Source organism: Heliangelus exortis, chromosome 1 (assembly GCF_036169615.1).
Source record: "Heliangelus exortis chromosome 1, bHelExo1.hap1, whole genome shotgun sequence".
Lineage (NCBI taxonomy): Eukaryota > Metazoa > Chordata > Aves > Apodiformes > Trochilidae > Heliangelus > Heliangelus exortis.
Window position 1 is genome coordinate 184,206,290 of NC_092422.1, and position 16,630 is coordinate 184,222,919.

The following is a 16,630-nucleotide window of genomic DNA, read 5'->3' on the forward strand; positions in this document are numbered from 1 at the left end:
GTTTACTGGCTTACATTTCTTTTGTGCATCAAGAGAACCATACACACAAACAGCATTAAAAAAGATGCAATACTAAGAAAACCATTAAAAAATGGAACCTTACAAATGTTATATTCAGAAAGCACAAAATAGAGACTTTTTCTACCCCAATTCTGTCTTCACTATTCACAAGTCACTCTTAAGACATCTGAAATGCAAACTGTGTCTCACTTCTTTTTATATATCCCAAGGTTTAAACAACCATGGGAAATACTGCATTTTCACATCATGCATATTTTTATCTCACAGAAAACTTGAAAGCTGCTATAACCTTTAAATCTGAAAAAGCAGACATCCTAACATGACTCCTTAAACTATGCCAGCACTAGTCAGGATAGTCCTACCAGATGAGGTATGACAGAGCGGAACCCCTAGTTTAGTTTTCAAATGGAATACAGCCATTTAATTATTTTGCTGCTTAGAACTATGAAAAGCTGGAGCTACTAAGTTCAAATGAGTGTGCACTCAATTTTACTCCCTTGCAGAGCAAAAAAAAACCCTAATTCTTCCACTGGCCCTTGAAAAAGAAGTATTGTCAGAATAAAAATCTACAGTATACTATTCCAATTAAGTTTGCAGAACAAAGATGTAGTGCTCACACCTTAATTCAGTATTACTAGAATGCATACACACTACATTAGCTATCAAGAGTATTTCAGTGCTTGATGTATAGCCCCAATTGCACTCTTGATGCTTCATATTACTTAAGTAATGTACAATTAAGGGGCAAAACAAAACCACTAACAAAATCACATTACCTTTACTCGTGAAGATTTCCTGGACCCTTCTCGAAATGCCTGAAACAAAATTATATAGTTTTATTATTTGGAGGAGATACAAAATCTCTTAAGGAATTAAAAATACATTAATTAATTACCAGCTTTTCAATGTGGACCATTCCCAATGAAATATGCAAGACAGTGACAACAGAACAAAATACACTGAACTCTCAAGAAGGCAGTACATTACAGCTCACAATATATATTCCAAAAAACTGTTCAGCATTCCAAGCTAAGTACATAACGGATGTAAGAACCAGTAGTCCAGGTACCCTTTTCTCCTGTATTACAATATGACTCTCTAAAACTTCATAACTGAATACAAAGTAACTGCAAAGCTACTTACAGACACCCCATCCTCAACAGGTAAACCTGTAAACCACATCCTTCACTATGCTATTTGGGTAAAGAGGGGAGGATGAAGCAGGTGTCACAGATACTAACTTTTCAAAGAAATTTGTCATTCTACAACAAAACCTTATTCTTTACATCATCTTGTACATCAATGGGAAGAATGCATTGTATTACATTTATAGTCAGAACCAGCGATTCAAAAAGAAACATTTTATTCAAGATTACTAAAAAGATACTGGTAACTATTTCTGACTAAGTTTTAAAGGACAAAATTCTCATTCAAGCCAGTGAAACTGAACTACAGAACGGAACTCACTGGTTTAGGAAACTGGATGTATTTTACTTCCTTTCAGGTATTATATTTGTCTTCACATATTACACTGTTTACAGTTCTAAATAAACAGTATGTTAGTACCCTGCTTACCAAAGTAGTTTAGTAGCTAACCTTCTGACAGCATACTTCACACAATTTCAACTCAAATAAACAGACATGGAAGCCACATCAGGACAACTGACAGCAAGTGTTTCTAAACTTAAAGCAATCATAACTTCAGACATCAAGACACAGAATCCTTTTTTGGGTATCGAAAGCTTGTTCTATCCCACCTCTCACTATATCAGATGGTTCAGTAAATGCACTTCCTCCTTAAAAATTCTGTCTCATCTATAAAATAGAACTTTCATGGCTAGTACATATAACTTAAATTAAGGTGGCGGAAGGAAGAGCAGAGGCAGGGAAAACCATGTAATTTACCGCAGATTATTACATTTCAAGCTAAACCCCAGTAGTATAAGATATTACTAACAATAATATTTTATTTGTATTATTTTATATTTGTATGTATTTATAACAACTGATTTAAAAACCAGTATCTCTTGGCAAGAGATGTCACTGTAATGTGTACTGATTGCTGTAATTTATAACACAGAGTCGTAAAAAGATAAATTATATTTACTTACTTTTTTACATTTAGCTATGTTCTGTTCTTTCTCTCCACTTTTTTTCCTTTTCTTATCATTGACTTTTGTAACTCTTGTAGCAGTTAAAGTAATTGTAGTTGGTGTATGTTGAAAAGCAGTATATAGTTCCACAGGAACCTCATCACCACTCTCTGTTGCGCTGGTATCCCCATCTTTAAAACAAAGAATATTCTATAAATGATGAAATACTGTAGAGGAAGAACATCCACTAGCTACTCTACACCTGCTTTTAAAAAAGAAAAATGCATGCTGACAAATGCTTCAAGCACTCACACAAAATTCACCAACAGCTGCAACAGCATGAAAATGAATGACCAATGAGAAGCTGGTAATTAACAGGTGTTTGTAATGCCAGGTTAAGAGAAAGATACTAGATTAATTCCATTCTTTGAACTGAATTATGTTATCATAGTCCACTATAAGCAAAACTAGAATCAGAACAAAAATGGCAAAAAAACTAAGTCATCCACTTATATATAGCTTTTACTTCTTATATGGCTTTAGGATTCCCTCAGATGACTGAACTCCAGAGGGGATTAAAATTAATGACTGCCCAGCATTTCTTGAAGCTTTATTAACCAGTCATGGGTAAGTTGTAATCAACTATTTCACCTGCAATTTGCGGTGTCAAGTGCCTTTTTCAGAGTAAATATGTCAATTTAGCCAAAAGCCTTCTGTCCTCAAAAAACTCTAACAACATCATCCTGCTACTCAGGGAAGAGACAAGGGAAGTCTATTTTTCTCGTTAACTCAAGATCATACAGGGAACTGACATTTTTCCTTTATGCTGTGCACCAGCAGACCTAAAAGCAAAAGCCTGAAGTTTAGCATACATCAGCATTTATGTCAGACAAATGCATTTCCTGACCTGAAACAGGATTACCCTAGTTCTGTCAAGATGAAAGGCTGTGAAGTATGGGCAGGACCGGAAGAGAGATAGGAGCATACGGATAGGAGAGACTGCTGTTCACATGCGCTCAGTACAGACTTTTTTGATTTTACCATCTTTTTCAACTGTTCTGCCTTCAATAAATACACGTCACACTAAGCAAGACTTTTTCTGAAAATGCATAGGAGCAGGTTTTACAAATATTTAATATGAAAGCAGACAAAGCATTCCTTCTGAGCTCAGAAGGATGTTGCCTTAATCAGGGCACTAGTCCTAATTCTTGAAACCACCTTTACTAAATAAAGAACTCCAGCTACTGGTTACTCTGGATTTTTCCTGTCCACAACATTCTTCTGTGCACAGTAATCCAATTTTACCATCTTGGTTGTTCTTTTGAACAACTTATTAGGCACATAATTATACATTATTTATTAGGAACCTATGATATTTTCTGAATTACTTTTCAACACTGCTGAGACCATCTTCTTAAATAGTGTAAAAAACGTGGAAAAAAATGTCTAATCAAAGAAGAATGAAAAGCAGAATATTCAAGAATTGAGAAATGGAAAACTAAGGCTCTATTGAAATTGTCAGTGTAGTCCATACACTAGCAACTATGAAATCATCACATCACAGCCAAACACCTCCCCCCCTCCCTACCCTCAATCCCACTCAAAAACCCCCTTCCTTAGGGAAACAACATTTCAATAGTGCTGTCTAACACTGTGCCCTAGCTCACTGTAAAGAATAATTACCTCAACCTAACATATAATTATATGGAGTTGTTTTGAGACACTCCTTCCTAACCTACATAATGTGCTTTCACTTTGAAGAGTCTTAGTAAAGCACACTAAGGGAAGATTTTGCATCTCAGAAGGCAAGATACAAACTCTCCAAATTTCACAATAAGTTATGGGCCCAGACACATTTCCCCATAGGCAGCCAAATTATTTCATCAGCTTCAGTTTCAAGACCAGATAGCTGGAAGAAACAGCCCTGAACACGTTACACATCCTAATCCTTTATCTTTAAAAACAAAAAAACTTGACCACCCAGATCCAACAAAGAAAAACGCTAAATTGTCCTAGGAGTTTAACAAAGGTGGTCGCTCCGCTGAACCATAGTAAGCAATCTAATGCCCAGTAAGCTGCATCAGAACTACACTTTTATTCCAGAACAACAAAACCACCTCCCCCACCTCACAAACAACAGGCCCCAGAACTGGGCCATAAAATGTTGCCAGGAAAAAAGGTGATGTGGTTATGCATCAAAGTTTAAGACTCACCAAATTTCATGTCTCATGAAATGCTCACTTAACAGCTCATTTTTGAGGCAAATCAATTGATCAAGTTCCTGCTTGCTCCCCACTGTTTAGTTTAGCTTTGGATGCAATATGGGTAGAACAGCAACTCTTTAGAAATTGTTAGAATAAAACCCACTATACTGTATTCTTGCATCTAAATTAAAAGCTCTGTTATATATAAGCTTAAAAAAGAAGCCCTACACATACCTACTCAAAGAATACCCAAATAACACAATCTTACTTACTACTAAGTTACAGGTCTTTGACTGAAGGTAAGCTACAAGTAACATTCTACTGCTTGTCAATACTTAAAACATTTAATAGATGTATTCAAATTGACAGCACCTGCTTTTCCTACTTGGAATCTTTTATGAAAACTGGCCAGTTTTGCTAGTGTCACATGGTAGACAGTTCATACCCAGAATTACTTGAAGTCTAACTGAACCATATAATATCAATCAACATACAAATAGTCCATTTAGGCAAGCAAATGCACTGGGTAAATGAAAATTAACTAGAGAGACAAGCATGCATTCATTTCAAGTTATGTATTATAAATCACATTAATTCATGCTGTACTTCAACTGAATCTTGAACTAGAATTTATCCTTTTCTTTACTCTGTTTTGATACTCAACATCTACCATTTAATATTCCTTTTCCTATTTGAATGCATGGAACAGATCTGAAAGACTGATCATCAGAATTAAGAAGGGCTGAATGTTTTAGGCAAAAATCTCTTCATCCTTTGACTACTTCCTTTCCCTTAAGTTTATTCATAGTAAATGGTCAGATCATGTAGCTACAAATGCTATGAAATTACTTAAAACAGTTCACACCACAACTTCCCCTATCCTATGCCTAAACTTAAGTATATCACAATATCATAGTGAACTCATTAGTAATTATCATTAGTGAACTCATTAGCTATACGTGAATTTTAAGTCTACTTGTCTATTATTTTAATAGAATCAGCAAAATTAAATCTAAATTTTAAAAATAAAAATGTGCTGTCAGGTAGGTCAACCAAAACTTTACTAAGTGAACTGAGTTTGGTTAAAATGAGAACAGAAGAAAAAAAAAACCAAAGACTGTGGTGTTCTAAATAAGTCATTAATGTCTTTAGGAGACTTAAGGCAGCAGGAGTATCAACCACACCAGGCACTATTAATCCACACGCACTTCTAGGCCAAATTGTCTGAATGTGCACAAAATAGGCAGCAGGACCATAGCTACATCGTACATTTTAAAGAAACGTTAAACACACGCACTTGTATATACTCCAGTACTTCAGAGACATGATTTGAAAGTAACACATATTAAGTTTAGAAGGATGAGTTCCTGCTGAATTATGACTTTTGTAATAGATCTTGAAAGTATCACCTGTCAATCAAAGAATTCACAACACATTTCAGTGATGCCTGACAGATGCCCTGACAAGTTAAGCTAGATGAGTTTTGAAATTCTCTAAGTGGTAGGAGAACTAATTTTATAAAATACAGACTGAAGTAAGTACTTGCACTACAAGTCTAATCAAGTTATCAAAGGACAAAAACAAACCCCATGTAATTTTACTACCTAATCTTAGTAATTTCTCTTGTCAGCAAAACAAAATGAACACCATACCAATAAACACAATCAAATCTACAGCCTAAATAAAAATTAGAATTCCTTTTCAAAACTATGCCACATTGTTTTAAATCTCAATAACATCATTCCTAGAGACAAGAATAGCACCTGCAATTGAACAGTTTTAACAGATGAGTATGAGGATATGAGCAGCCTGCATTATGATGGAAAATACAACAGAACAGAGCCTTATATGCTGAAGACTATCAAAACTACAGGAACTGTGTATGTACTGAAAAGTCCATAAAGTTGATACATCTTATTTTTTAACATTTACAAAGGAAAAAAATTTAAGGTTTACTCACCTGACATATTTTCCCTTTTCCTTCGTTGCAGCAGCACTGCTCTTTCTTTATCTAAACTCCTGAAATTAGAAAATAAATTTCATTCTATTCTTCACACTTACGTGTCAAATACATTCAAGGATTAAGCCAGACCTTTTCACAGTTACCATTTTCCTCTGACTATTGTGGAATAAACAATACACTACATGAATACTTAAATACTTTGAAAGCCATCAGTTGTACACTGTTCCATTCCATTTTAATGCATAGCCCATAGAAGTATCCAAATGACTTGAAAATATAATGAAACCTGATAGTTCAGGAGACTGACAGTTGGTCCACAGATTACAGATCAACAGTCATTAAACTATTTTTCTACAGATTCTTCCAAACAATCATCATAATACAATACAAACCAAGTAGTCTACAACAACAAGGTTCAAACTATTTCTCAGAAATAGAAGAATAATTTATAGGTATGTAAAATGTTCTGAACACAAGTGTCTTTTATTTACTGCCTAATTAAAAATCTGCAACATAAGTAAAAGGTAGCATTTTATAATCTACATCACAGGACAACTATGACAGTCAGGTATAATCTACCTACCACACAGTCAGAACAAAGTGCCCTTCTTATTGTGTCATACAAGTTCAAGTTTTGGGGGGATGGCATAGAAATACTCATGCCAGAGCAAGAAATCCTCCAAGTGAGCACTGCTGCATGGAATGGGGCCATAAAAAAAAAAATGACACCTATAAATACTGGTTGGCCAGATGACTTGAGAACACTGCTGTTAAGAGTTCCCAAGGTATGACAGCCCTGATAAGAAACAGGGAATGGACTGTCTGTTTCTCAGTCAGCCTGACTGAGATTCAGTAAAAGGATTCAGTAATCACTGCTATTTTGATAAGTCTTTCAAGGGTTTATCCCTGCTGCCTGGCAAAGAAACAATGACTACTGTGAATGAGGGTACGGAGACTGGGAAGATCAGCTGCATCACACATGTAGCTCCTTTAATAAGAACTGTCAGGATTATGCTACACAGCTTTTATTTTATCTCTTGATTGTTGCAGCACCTCCTCTTTTTATATTCTCTACTCATTCTAGTTACCAAGTTCAAAATACACAAAACTACTCACCTTGGTTGACAACGTTCACACAGATATATGTCAGGAATATGCTGCCTGTCAATCCCCATGCAGTCAATGTGCTGCCAGACACTAAAAAAAAACAACCAACAAACCACACCCTTTAATTGTAAGTAAAACTTTAAAAATTGTGTACATAACACACACAGAGAGCCATTCTTTCTTTCATCATGATCTTTACTCAGATTGAATATTGCCTAGAACTACATCTCAATCACTGTCTTCAACACCACTCAGCTAGCTGATTTTCTATTCCACTGATAATAGTAATCCCAATCTTGTGACTGTTTCCCGGTGTCTACTTCTTCAGACTCATTTTCCCTCTTGGAAATTTTTCTCTAACACTGGAAATAAAAAATGGTAGATCACCACAACAGAGAACACATTAAGAGACAAATATCCCCAGCAACAAGACTTACAGTTTACATAGTAACAGAAGTTTTGTTTTCTAACAAGATTCCCTTTCTTTTTTAAAAAATTGATTTTTCTCTACAAATATGTATAAAAATACATGTTTCTGTTTACTTCTATTTACATGTTTTATTAACATATGTACATTTTTATACACACAGGCCACATGAATTGTAGCAATGTTTTGCAGCATTAGCAAGGGCTTCAACTTCTACCCTGGGTTAGGGAAGAGAGGTGGCTTGCTAGACTGAAGGTTAACCTAAGGCAGTAGTTTATGCTCATCCCCACATTGCTAGAAGGAATTGTGACACAGAAATCGTTGCTATCTTCCCACTTGTGAATTTATTGCAAGTCTTTTCAACTCCTCAGAGACTGTATCTCCTTCAAAAGGAGCAGACTCTGCATAACTGTTGACTGCCTACACTTCCACTGATGAAACAACATCTAAATACATTTCAAGTAGAAGAAAAAGTTATTAATTTTTGATGTTCCTTGATTTATAACAAGCTTGTTACATAGACAGACAGAAGAATGGAGCTCAAATTACTGTTTTAATTGGCCTTAATAATTTTCAAAATACACAATGATCTAATAAATCCAGCAGTGTCAAGCATACTGAACATAAAAATATAAACTAATGCCAATTAAGTCTAGAAACAAGATCCATCTTTCCTTTTAAGCATATCAGCTCCAAAAACTTCTTAGCTTGTTTTTTCAAGTCCAAGGAGTACCCACTTATTTTACTAACAAGTAGGTGCTTAAGCACAAGCACAGAAATTTTTAAACATTTAACTTCAGCTTCTCCGGTAAGCATCTGAACTTGGTTTGTCTTTTCACAGTTATTTATATCTGAAACCTGTCATTTGAAACTTATGAGAAAGACCATGACAAAGAAACCCATGTTTCTGAAGTTTCTTTCAGATCGTTTTGCACCTTGGCAAGTTACTTCATTTACATATTACATAATTTACCTGGATATCTCATTATTCAGTACATGCAGGTCTGTTTTTCAGCATACTAACACATAATTTGGACAAAATACTAAACAGAGATCCTTTTTTCTTTTTTTGGGGGAGTGAAGGAGGGAGAAATAGACCCTTATTAAGTAACTGCACAAGTAAAGGCATGAGCAAATTAATGTGAGTAGTCAAAACAGACTGGAATAAATTATACTCACTAGCCTTAAAGAACTACCTTGCCTATAAGAAAGCCATAAACCCTAAAATACTGTATCTGCAGAAGGAAATTTCCCACTACTCAAGATAATTAAAACATCATTTAGTTGTAATTACTTTCAGAGCAACTTGAAGTTTAAAGTAATTTTTACCTTCATAATTAATTTAATATTCATTACCTGCATTTGTCACAACAGATCATATATCCATCATCATGTGTAAAGCCACAAATGCATCTGGTAATATCAGTTCCATAGCTTCCATCCTCGGACGTACTGATGGTAGTAGCACTGGAGGTTTCATCAAAGTTGGGAGTGGTAAATATGCCTACTTCATTCTTGCTTATAAGCACTGATGGAGGAGGAGAAGCTGGAGGCGTTGGAGGAGGCCGAGCACCATAGTTATGGTCCTAGATTTTTGTTGAAAGGTAAGTTACAGTTCTTAAGTGGTGATACACTGATGGTTATTTATGACAAAGCACAGGAATTTATTTGGTAAAGAAGATCAGAGACTTTGTTTTTTGTTTGTATCCATTCAAAATTTTGTTTCTGTCACTGTTCATTCTTTATTTTTACCTTTTCAGCTATATTTTACATGTATGTATACTATGTTCTGTATTTGATCATCATCTGACAACTTGCTCAATTGCCAATAAGATATAAAAATTTAAGTACGATTTGGGGGGTTTTCCAATTAAGAGCAGATTTTACATAGTTTATTTTATACAGAATACTTAGGATGACACTTACTGCATAGGGCAAACCAATGTAACTGTGTGAATGCGAGCTGCTGGTATACAACTGGTGCGGATAACTGTTCGATTTTTCAACTACCACAGGGCTAGCTTCTACAGATTCTGGTCTGCAAGATACAAGAGAGAGAAGAATTAATACCATTAATAAATAATTTATAATAATAAGTTTTACGTACTTGTTGCATAACTTCTGATCAATTGCTGGCTGCTCCTGATTAAAGGAGTGTTAAAAAAGGGAGAGGGGTGTGTGAGAACAAGCTTACAGACCCTCAACTGCCCCCCTCCCCTGCCCAGAAAAGAAAAAAAAAGGACCCAGCCCTCTTCTTTCATTTAAAATGCAGTTTCCAGAATGGCAGAGAACTTGTGCCTCTGTAGGGTTACAAAATTTTTCTCAAGATAGTGCATGCTTAATCACATGACATAACCTGCAAATCTGGGACAGAAAATTGTGTTACACGCTTTGTCAGGGAGTCATCAGTCTGTATACCCAGGGCTCCTGAGCTGCAGAAGCTGCTGAAAGGACTCAAGCTGCACGGTACAGACAGAGGGACAGAGGGACAGAGGGACAGAGGGACAGAGGGACAGAGGGACAGAGGGACAGAGGGACAGAGGGACAGAGGGACAGAGGGACAGAGGGACAGAGGGACAGAGCCTGTGCCCCGCCCAACTCCGTGGCGACACCTAGCAGTGGGGCTGTGGCACGGCCGGGGCAGCACACAGCCAGCCCAACAGGGCCGTGTGTCCGGTTACAGTCATGGAATCACCAAGAATGGAAAAGACCTCTACGATTTAAATAGAAAGAAAAAAAATATAAAACAGCAACGATAAAATCTGCCAGTTCCTTTTCCTACATTCATGCGTGCATGCAAGCATATACACACTTATGTCTGAGACACTTTCTGTCAGTATCTTGTAGCTTTTTCATTGCACCGCCTGAGCGAATCACACCAAGACAAGTTTCAAAGGAACCAGTTACCTGAAGTTAAGGGGGTTTTCTGGTGTTTTGAGGTGGGTTTTTGGTGGGCTATGTTATGCTATGTTATTGTTATGCCATGAAGTGATACTACTTTGTTTTAAAACAACACCAGTATCTTACTTTGGTTGATTATATTCTTACAAAAAAATGCTATCAATCATTAGCTTTCTAAAAACAACCTACAGTATTTTCACACTTACACCAATATTTTTCATGGTCCACTTCTCCCTATTAGCTTTTCCCTATGTTCGGTTCCTACATAGTAAAATGTTTTAAAAGAAACACTGGTTAAAAACACCACTGGGTGCTGTAGCTTCTACAGTCTTGTGTTGGGTCTGTGGAAGGGGGTTAGTAGCACGGCAGGATCTGCAGGGCTGGCTCCTGTAAGAATGTTCTGGAAGCTTTCACACCTCCAAGTGAGACCTGCCTCTGGCCAAGGCTGAGCCCATCAGCAACAGTGGCTGCACCTCTGAGATCCACAATTTAAGAAGGGGTAAACAAACTGTGAGCACGCCTGCATGAGAGAGAAGTGGGCTGTAACACCTCAGCAGACACCAAAGATCAGTGAAGGAGCGGGAAGAGGCACCCCAGAACAGAGGTTGCCCTGCAGCCTGTGGTGAGATGGCAGGCTGTCTGCCTGCAGATCACAGGAGCCCAGGCCAGGGCAGGGAGCAGGGTGTGAAGGCTGGGATTCTGTGGGAAGCCCACACTGGAGCAGTGTGTTTCTGAGAAACTGCACTCCACAGCAGAAACCCACAATGGAGCAGGTTATGAAGAACCACAGCCCACATAAAGGACTCAGATTGGAGAAAATCATGAAGGAGTGTATCCCGTGAGAGAGGACCCCCCGTAGAGAAAAGTAAGAGTGTGAGAAGTCCTCCTCCTAATGAGGAAGGAGCACCAGAAACAAGTGATGAACTCATCCCAACCCTCATTCCCCATCCCCCTGCACTGCTCAAGGGCGGTGAGGAAGCACAGAAATCAGGAGCGAAGTAATTTGAGCCTGGAAGGGAGGGGTGGGGGAAGGTGTTTTTTAGATCTGGTTTCACCTCTTGTTATCCTACTTTGATTTGATGGGGGGAAAAAATCAACTTGTCACCAAAGTCAAGTCTATTTTGCCCATGACTGTTAAGTGGCGAGTGAACCCTCCCTGCCCTTGTCTCGACCCAGGAGCTTTTTGCTGTGTTTTCTCCTCCACATCTCATGGCAGGGCAGGAGTGGGGGGAAGTATGCAAGCAGCTGCATGGTGCTTTGTTGCCGGCTGAGTCTAAACCACAATTCCAGAGGAGAAAAAAAGAAAAAAATTAAAAATAATATTAATGTTTCTAAAGGTCATTAGCTACATGGTTTTGGTTTTTGTTTTTTTTTTTTCTAAACCAAGTAACATGACAGCACAAATTATGTGAAGCACTAGTACTACAAGTATAAATTCTAATTAGCACGAGACAAAAACAACTCTGACAACACTTGCCCTTCATTACCCCATAAACCCAGAAAAACCCTCTTACAACACTTCTCAACCTGAAAATAATTTTATTCAGAGTTGGAATTATTTTCTAGAAGCTCAGAACTTGCCAGGTTCATCAAACCCATGATAAAAAAACCCCAAGACCTTGGAGAAGCTTTGCTTTTTCAATAGATTCACATTTACTGACATAATGCATTGGTGTAGTAACCATACACCACTAATGTAATCCAGTTAATCCTTCTGACTAGCCTTCTAGCCAATGAAAATGCCACTGAAGGAGGCACTGACTACCCATCTGTCATAGCTGGGACAGAAATTATCTCTCTCCAGTTCAAGAGCATCTTGATCCCTGTATTGCTTCTACAGCTATTCTTGAACATTTATTGAATGGGAAAAGCAGCAGCACCCTTACTCTGACCCACTGTGTGTTCAATGATTAACCTAGGTCTTGTTCCCTTCAGCATACAGAAATTATTCAGTTTTCAAAGCAAGAAGGCTTACTGATTTAGGACAGGAGGGGAATTCAGGTACAATCCATCCTTCAGAAATGCCACAACTAATTTAGGAGAGTTTCCTTCACTAAAAATAAATATTTCCACGACCTAAATAGCTACTTCAACAGGGGAGAATACAATGAAAGATATGAGAGTGGATGTGTATTAAAAAGAGAGGCAATACCTTTTTCATCAACTAACTACAAAATATGAGGCAAGACAATTCACCCTACTCTCCAAGTCCATTTTGATCACTCTAGCAATTTAGAAACCACTTGAGAGAACCAAGCAAAATATTCAGAGGCATAACAGCTGTGGGAAGCAGAAGCATTAAGTTTCAAAAAAACAAACTACAGTAAATGCATTTATCCCCAACTATTTTAATACTCATAAGACACACTCAGATCAGAGGGCTAAAAAAGACAAACCACAACTTGAGCAAGGAAAGACAGAAAAAAGGTGCAAGAAAATAAGGTGACACACAAAGAGTTTCAACATAAACACAAAATCTGAGCAGATCAGCTTTCACCAAAGGTTGTTTTCAGATGCTTATACATAGGGGCCACAGAAACTTCTTAAATTATACTACATACTCAACAGATCAATACAACTACCAGCATCTTTGAATGTAAGGGTTATTGTTTGATTTATCCACTCAAATGCTAGTCTGGGGTGGGGAACAATGTAGAGAAGATCGAGATATGTGAGAAGGAGGCGCTGACAATTCTTCTAACTTCGGCAGTCAGGTCTGCCAAGATTTTAATATGACCTTCATCAAACTCCTTACTATCCCTCTTCTGCACACCACATGCATGGCCCTGACCTTAAGCAGAAAACATCCTCTGTACTATCATTTAGGCATCTCACAATCAGGGGTTTTGTGAAGGAATACCTCTTGGGGAAATATTTAATTGTACAGCCTATTAAAGCATGAGACACCACTTACTTTAAAAATTCATTAAAAAAAAAAAAAAAAAAAAAAGGAATACTGAAGTAGCAGGGCTCAGGTACTTTTTATAGATACCTTCCCAAATTAAACCACTGGCATTCTTGTGGGCATCCCAAAAAGCAAGTTTTCGGAAGGAGAAAGTGTAAGCATTCAGATCTGAAAGGACACCATACACAGTTTTCCTTGCTTGCATTTTTTAATATGAACCAGTTCTGTAAACCAGTTCTGAGATACAAAGCTTGTTAAGTCTTCTGATCATACCACATTTCTCAGCCTCACATCAAACAAATGCATCCTTACTATCTAAGGGAGGCATTTACCATATTTTTAGTTTTCATCAAAACTGAAATGTTTGTATTATAATGTAGGGAATCGAAGTTACACAAAAATCCTAATATTATGCTCTAAAATAAACAAATATTACCAAGATAAACTAAACATGGCATTTTGCTAAAATGACCTATGTATTTATTAAGTGTTGTGGTTATAAATTCCAAACTGCAAAATATTTCCAAGGAAAAAAATAAAAAGCACCACAAAAAGACCTTCCTGGTTGCACTTAGGGCACAATGATTTAAGACATTCCTGTAATTTGAGAACAGGAACATACTATTTTCTCAATTAATAACAGAAGCAAAGATACCCATATTTTTTAAAAGTTCAAGTAATTTTAATGCAGCCATTGAAACAACTCATGTTCTGGGTCATTTCCTACTGCTCATATTTTAAAGTACAGGGCAAACTGAAAGTATTCTGCATATTACCAGCAGATGGCACTTAGTGAGAAGTGAAATAAGCAACACAAGATCAGAACACATATAAAAACTCTCTGCAAGCTTACTGTTAAACCTCTTTTAAGTTAATCAACTATCAAACATCCTAAGCAACAGTCAGTTCTTCTAAAAATCATGTGTCTCCTACCCTTTCCATTTTAAATAGTTTTGATTTTCACTATGTAATTTTTTTTTTTTAATAAAAAAGAAGCATTTTTTGACTAACATCAAAAATAAGAATCAGTCCTTAGAATCTAGGAACATCAACCACTTCTCAAAAAATGCAAGTACTCAAATGGAGAAGATAATTTCACTAAAAAACTTTCAAAGGCACGTGAGTATCCAAGTGTTAGGTTATGAAAACTTAGCAACCAGTACTTCCTGAAAACATGTGCCAGAACTACAAAAAACCTTGCTTCCAAGCACACTCAACAAGCATCAACCTGCCATATGCCAATTTAATAGGTCTAATTTTTAAGGAGTTTTCAGGTTTGTTTTCCCTTTGCACAGCACACTAGCTGGCTGAAGATCATCTCAGATAAAGGAACGTAATTTATTTGGTATGAAAAACAGTATTTTCTATTTCAAGCACTTCATCTAATCAAACCCATGTGATGGGCTTCACTACCTAGGTAACAACAAGCTGAGCACTACTTCTCTGTCACAGAGTGGGTTTCTGCTATCTAAACATCTTGTTGGAGGTGCTACAAGTACAGACTGATCTGATACTGACTATAGAACCAGCAGGCTTCCCATTGCCCTAAAATATGTTAAATAAAAAAATAAAATAAAATAGCTCCGTTACAACAACAATAATGGTAGGGTAGGTCTTCATTTATTCAAGACTACAACAATGTTTATAATCTTTTCTCCTGGATACTGAACTCAATAAAATGACCCATATTCTGTGGTGGTTCGTTACACAGGCCTTCTCTCTAAGAAAATATACACCGATATTAAAAGCAGGAGAGCAGTACCATAAATGGCATTTCCCTACGTGTAGCTTAAACTAATGCTGCTCTAAGCTAGACTAACACTCTTAAGTCATGGAGCACATTTTGAACCTTCCTGTATGGCTCTGCTTATGATTATATGGACTTTAAATAATCGTGCATATTCATCTTTACTAAGCCTTTTACAAATAAAAGCAAAGTATGTGTTCTGACTACTATGGCACTATGAAGATCAATCCATCACTGGAGAGCTCACTTAGGTAACAAGTAACATCAAACACAGACCATTTCACCTAATTTTAAAGACTTTCAAACCTTTTAATAAATGTTATTCCCCACATAGCTCTTTACTACAATCATTAAAATAATATGTGAAACTATGTAATCACAGAAACGATTCACCTTTTTAACAGGCTTATCACTTAGTTTAAATCATAAGGAAAAATCTCTGACACCTATGAGATTGCACTAAACTAAGAGTTTTCCTTCTCCTACATAATCAGGTTTGCTATTCCTCTGTTCTTGTATTTGCTTATACTTCAGCAACTAATAAAGCAGCATCAGACCTGTCAGTCACAGTGAAGAAATTCCCACTCCTCTCCCTCTTGGGAAAACTCCAGAACTTGCTCAAAACCAGTCCATGATCGCTGTCAATACAATCTATACCTAACATGCTACTCACTGGAAGAAAACCAATGGTGATAGAAAAGGTTTAGAACTGCATAAAATGGTCCCACCTCTGTATAGACCGTAAGCCAGCCACGCAACTACACATTTTTCTGCATGAGTATGGCAGAGATTACATGAATTAACCTAACTGGTAATTGTCACTTTGCATCTGAAGAAAAGCAGTTCCTAACTGGGTTGCCATGCCACAGTATCAAGCAAGTAAAACAATGTGAAATCATCTTGTTTATACTGACAACTATATTTATTTATTTTAATTTTATCGTGGCATGCTGCGTCTGCAAGGAATGTCAGCAGCCTCAGGAATCATGACCTTCTCTAAACATACATGAAAACCACAGGAAAAGATAATGGAAAGAGCTGTTAACGGGCCACTCAAAAAATTTTTCTGCTCCAAGGAAACTAGCATTCATATGACAGATCAATAAAACAACTTTTAAAATCTAATGTAATAAAAAGCTTCAAATTGAAAATTCTTGGTTTTCTTCAGATAAATGGTGCAAAGTTAGAATATTCTTATGTATAACTGAAAGTACAGGAACAAAACATCCCCTCAAAAACTGTTCAGGAGTTCCGACCACGGT

General features: G+C 36.9%; 1 protein-coding gene across 1 annotated transcript in view; it reads right to left on the reverse strand.

The window, feature by feature from the left end:
* KMT2E (lysine methyltransferase 2E (inactive)) overlaps positions 1-16,630 on the reverse strand; it is a 57,038-nt gene that overhangs the window by 22,717 nt on the left and 17,691 nt on the right. The window contains 6 exon segments of the mRNA XM_071733984.1: positions 798-836; positions 2,133-2,305; positions 6,279-6,337; positions 7,398-7,478; positions 9,172-9,401; positions 9,742-9,853. Of these exon segments, the coding sequence (XP_071590085.1) occupies positions 798-836; positions 2,133-2,305; positions 6,279-6,337; positions 7,398-7,478; positions 9,172-9,401; positions 9,742-9,853 (694 nt within the window).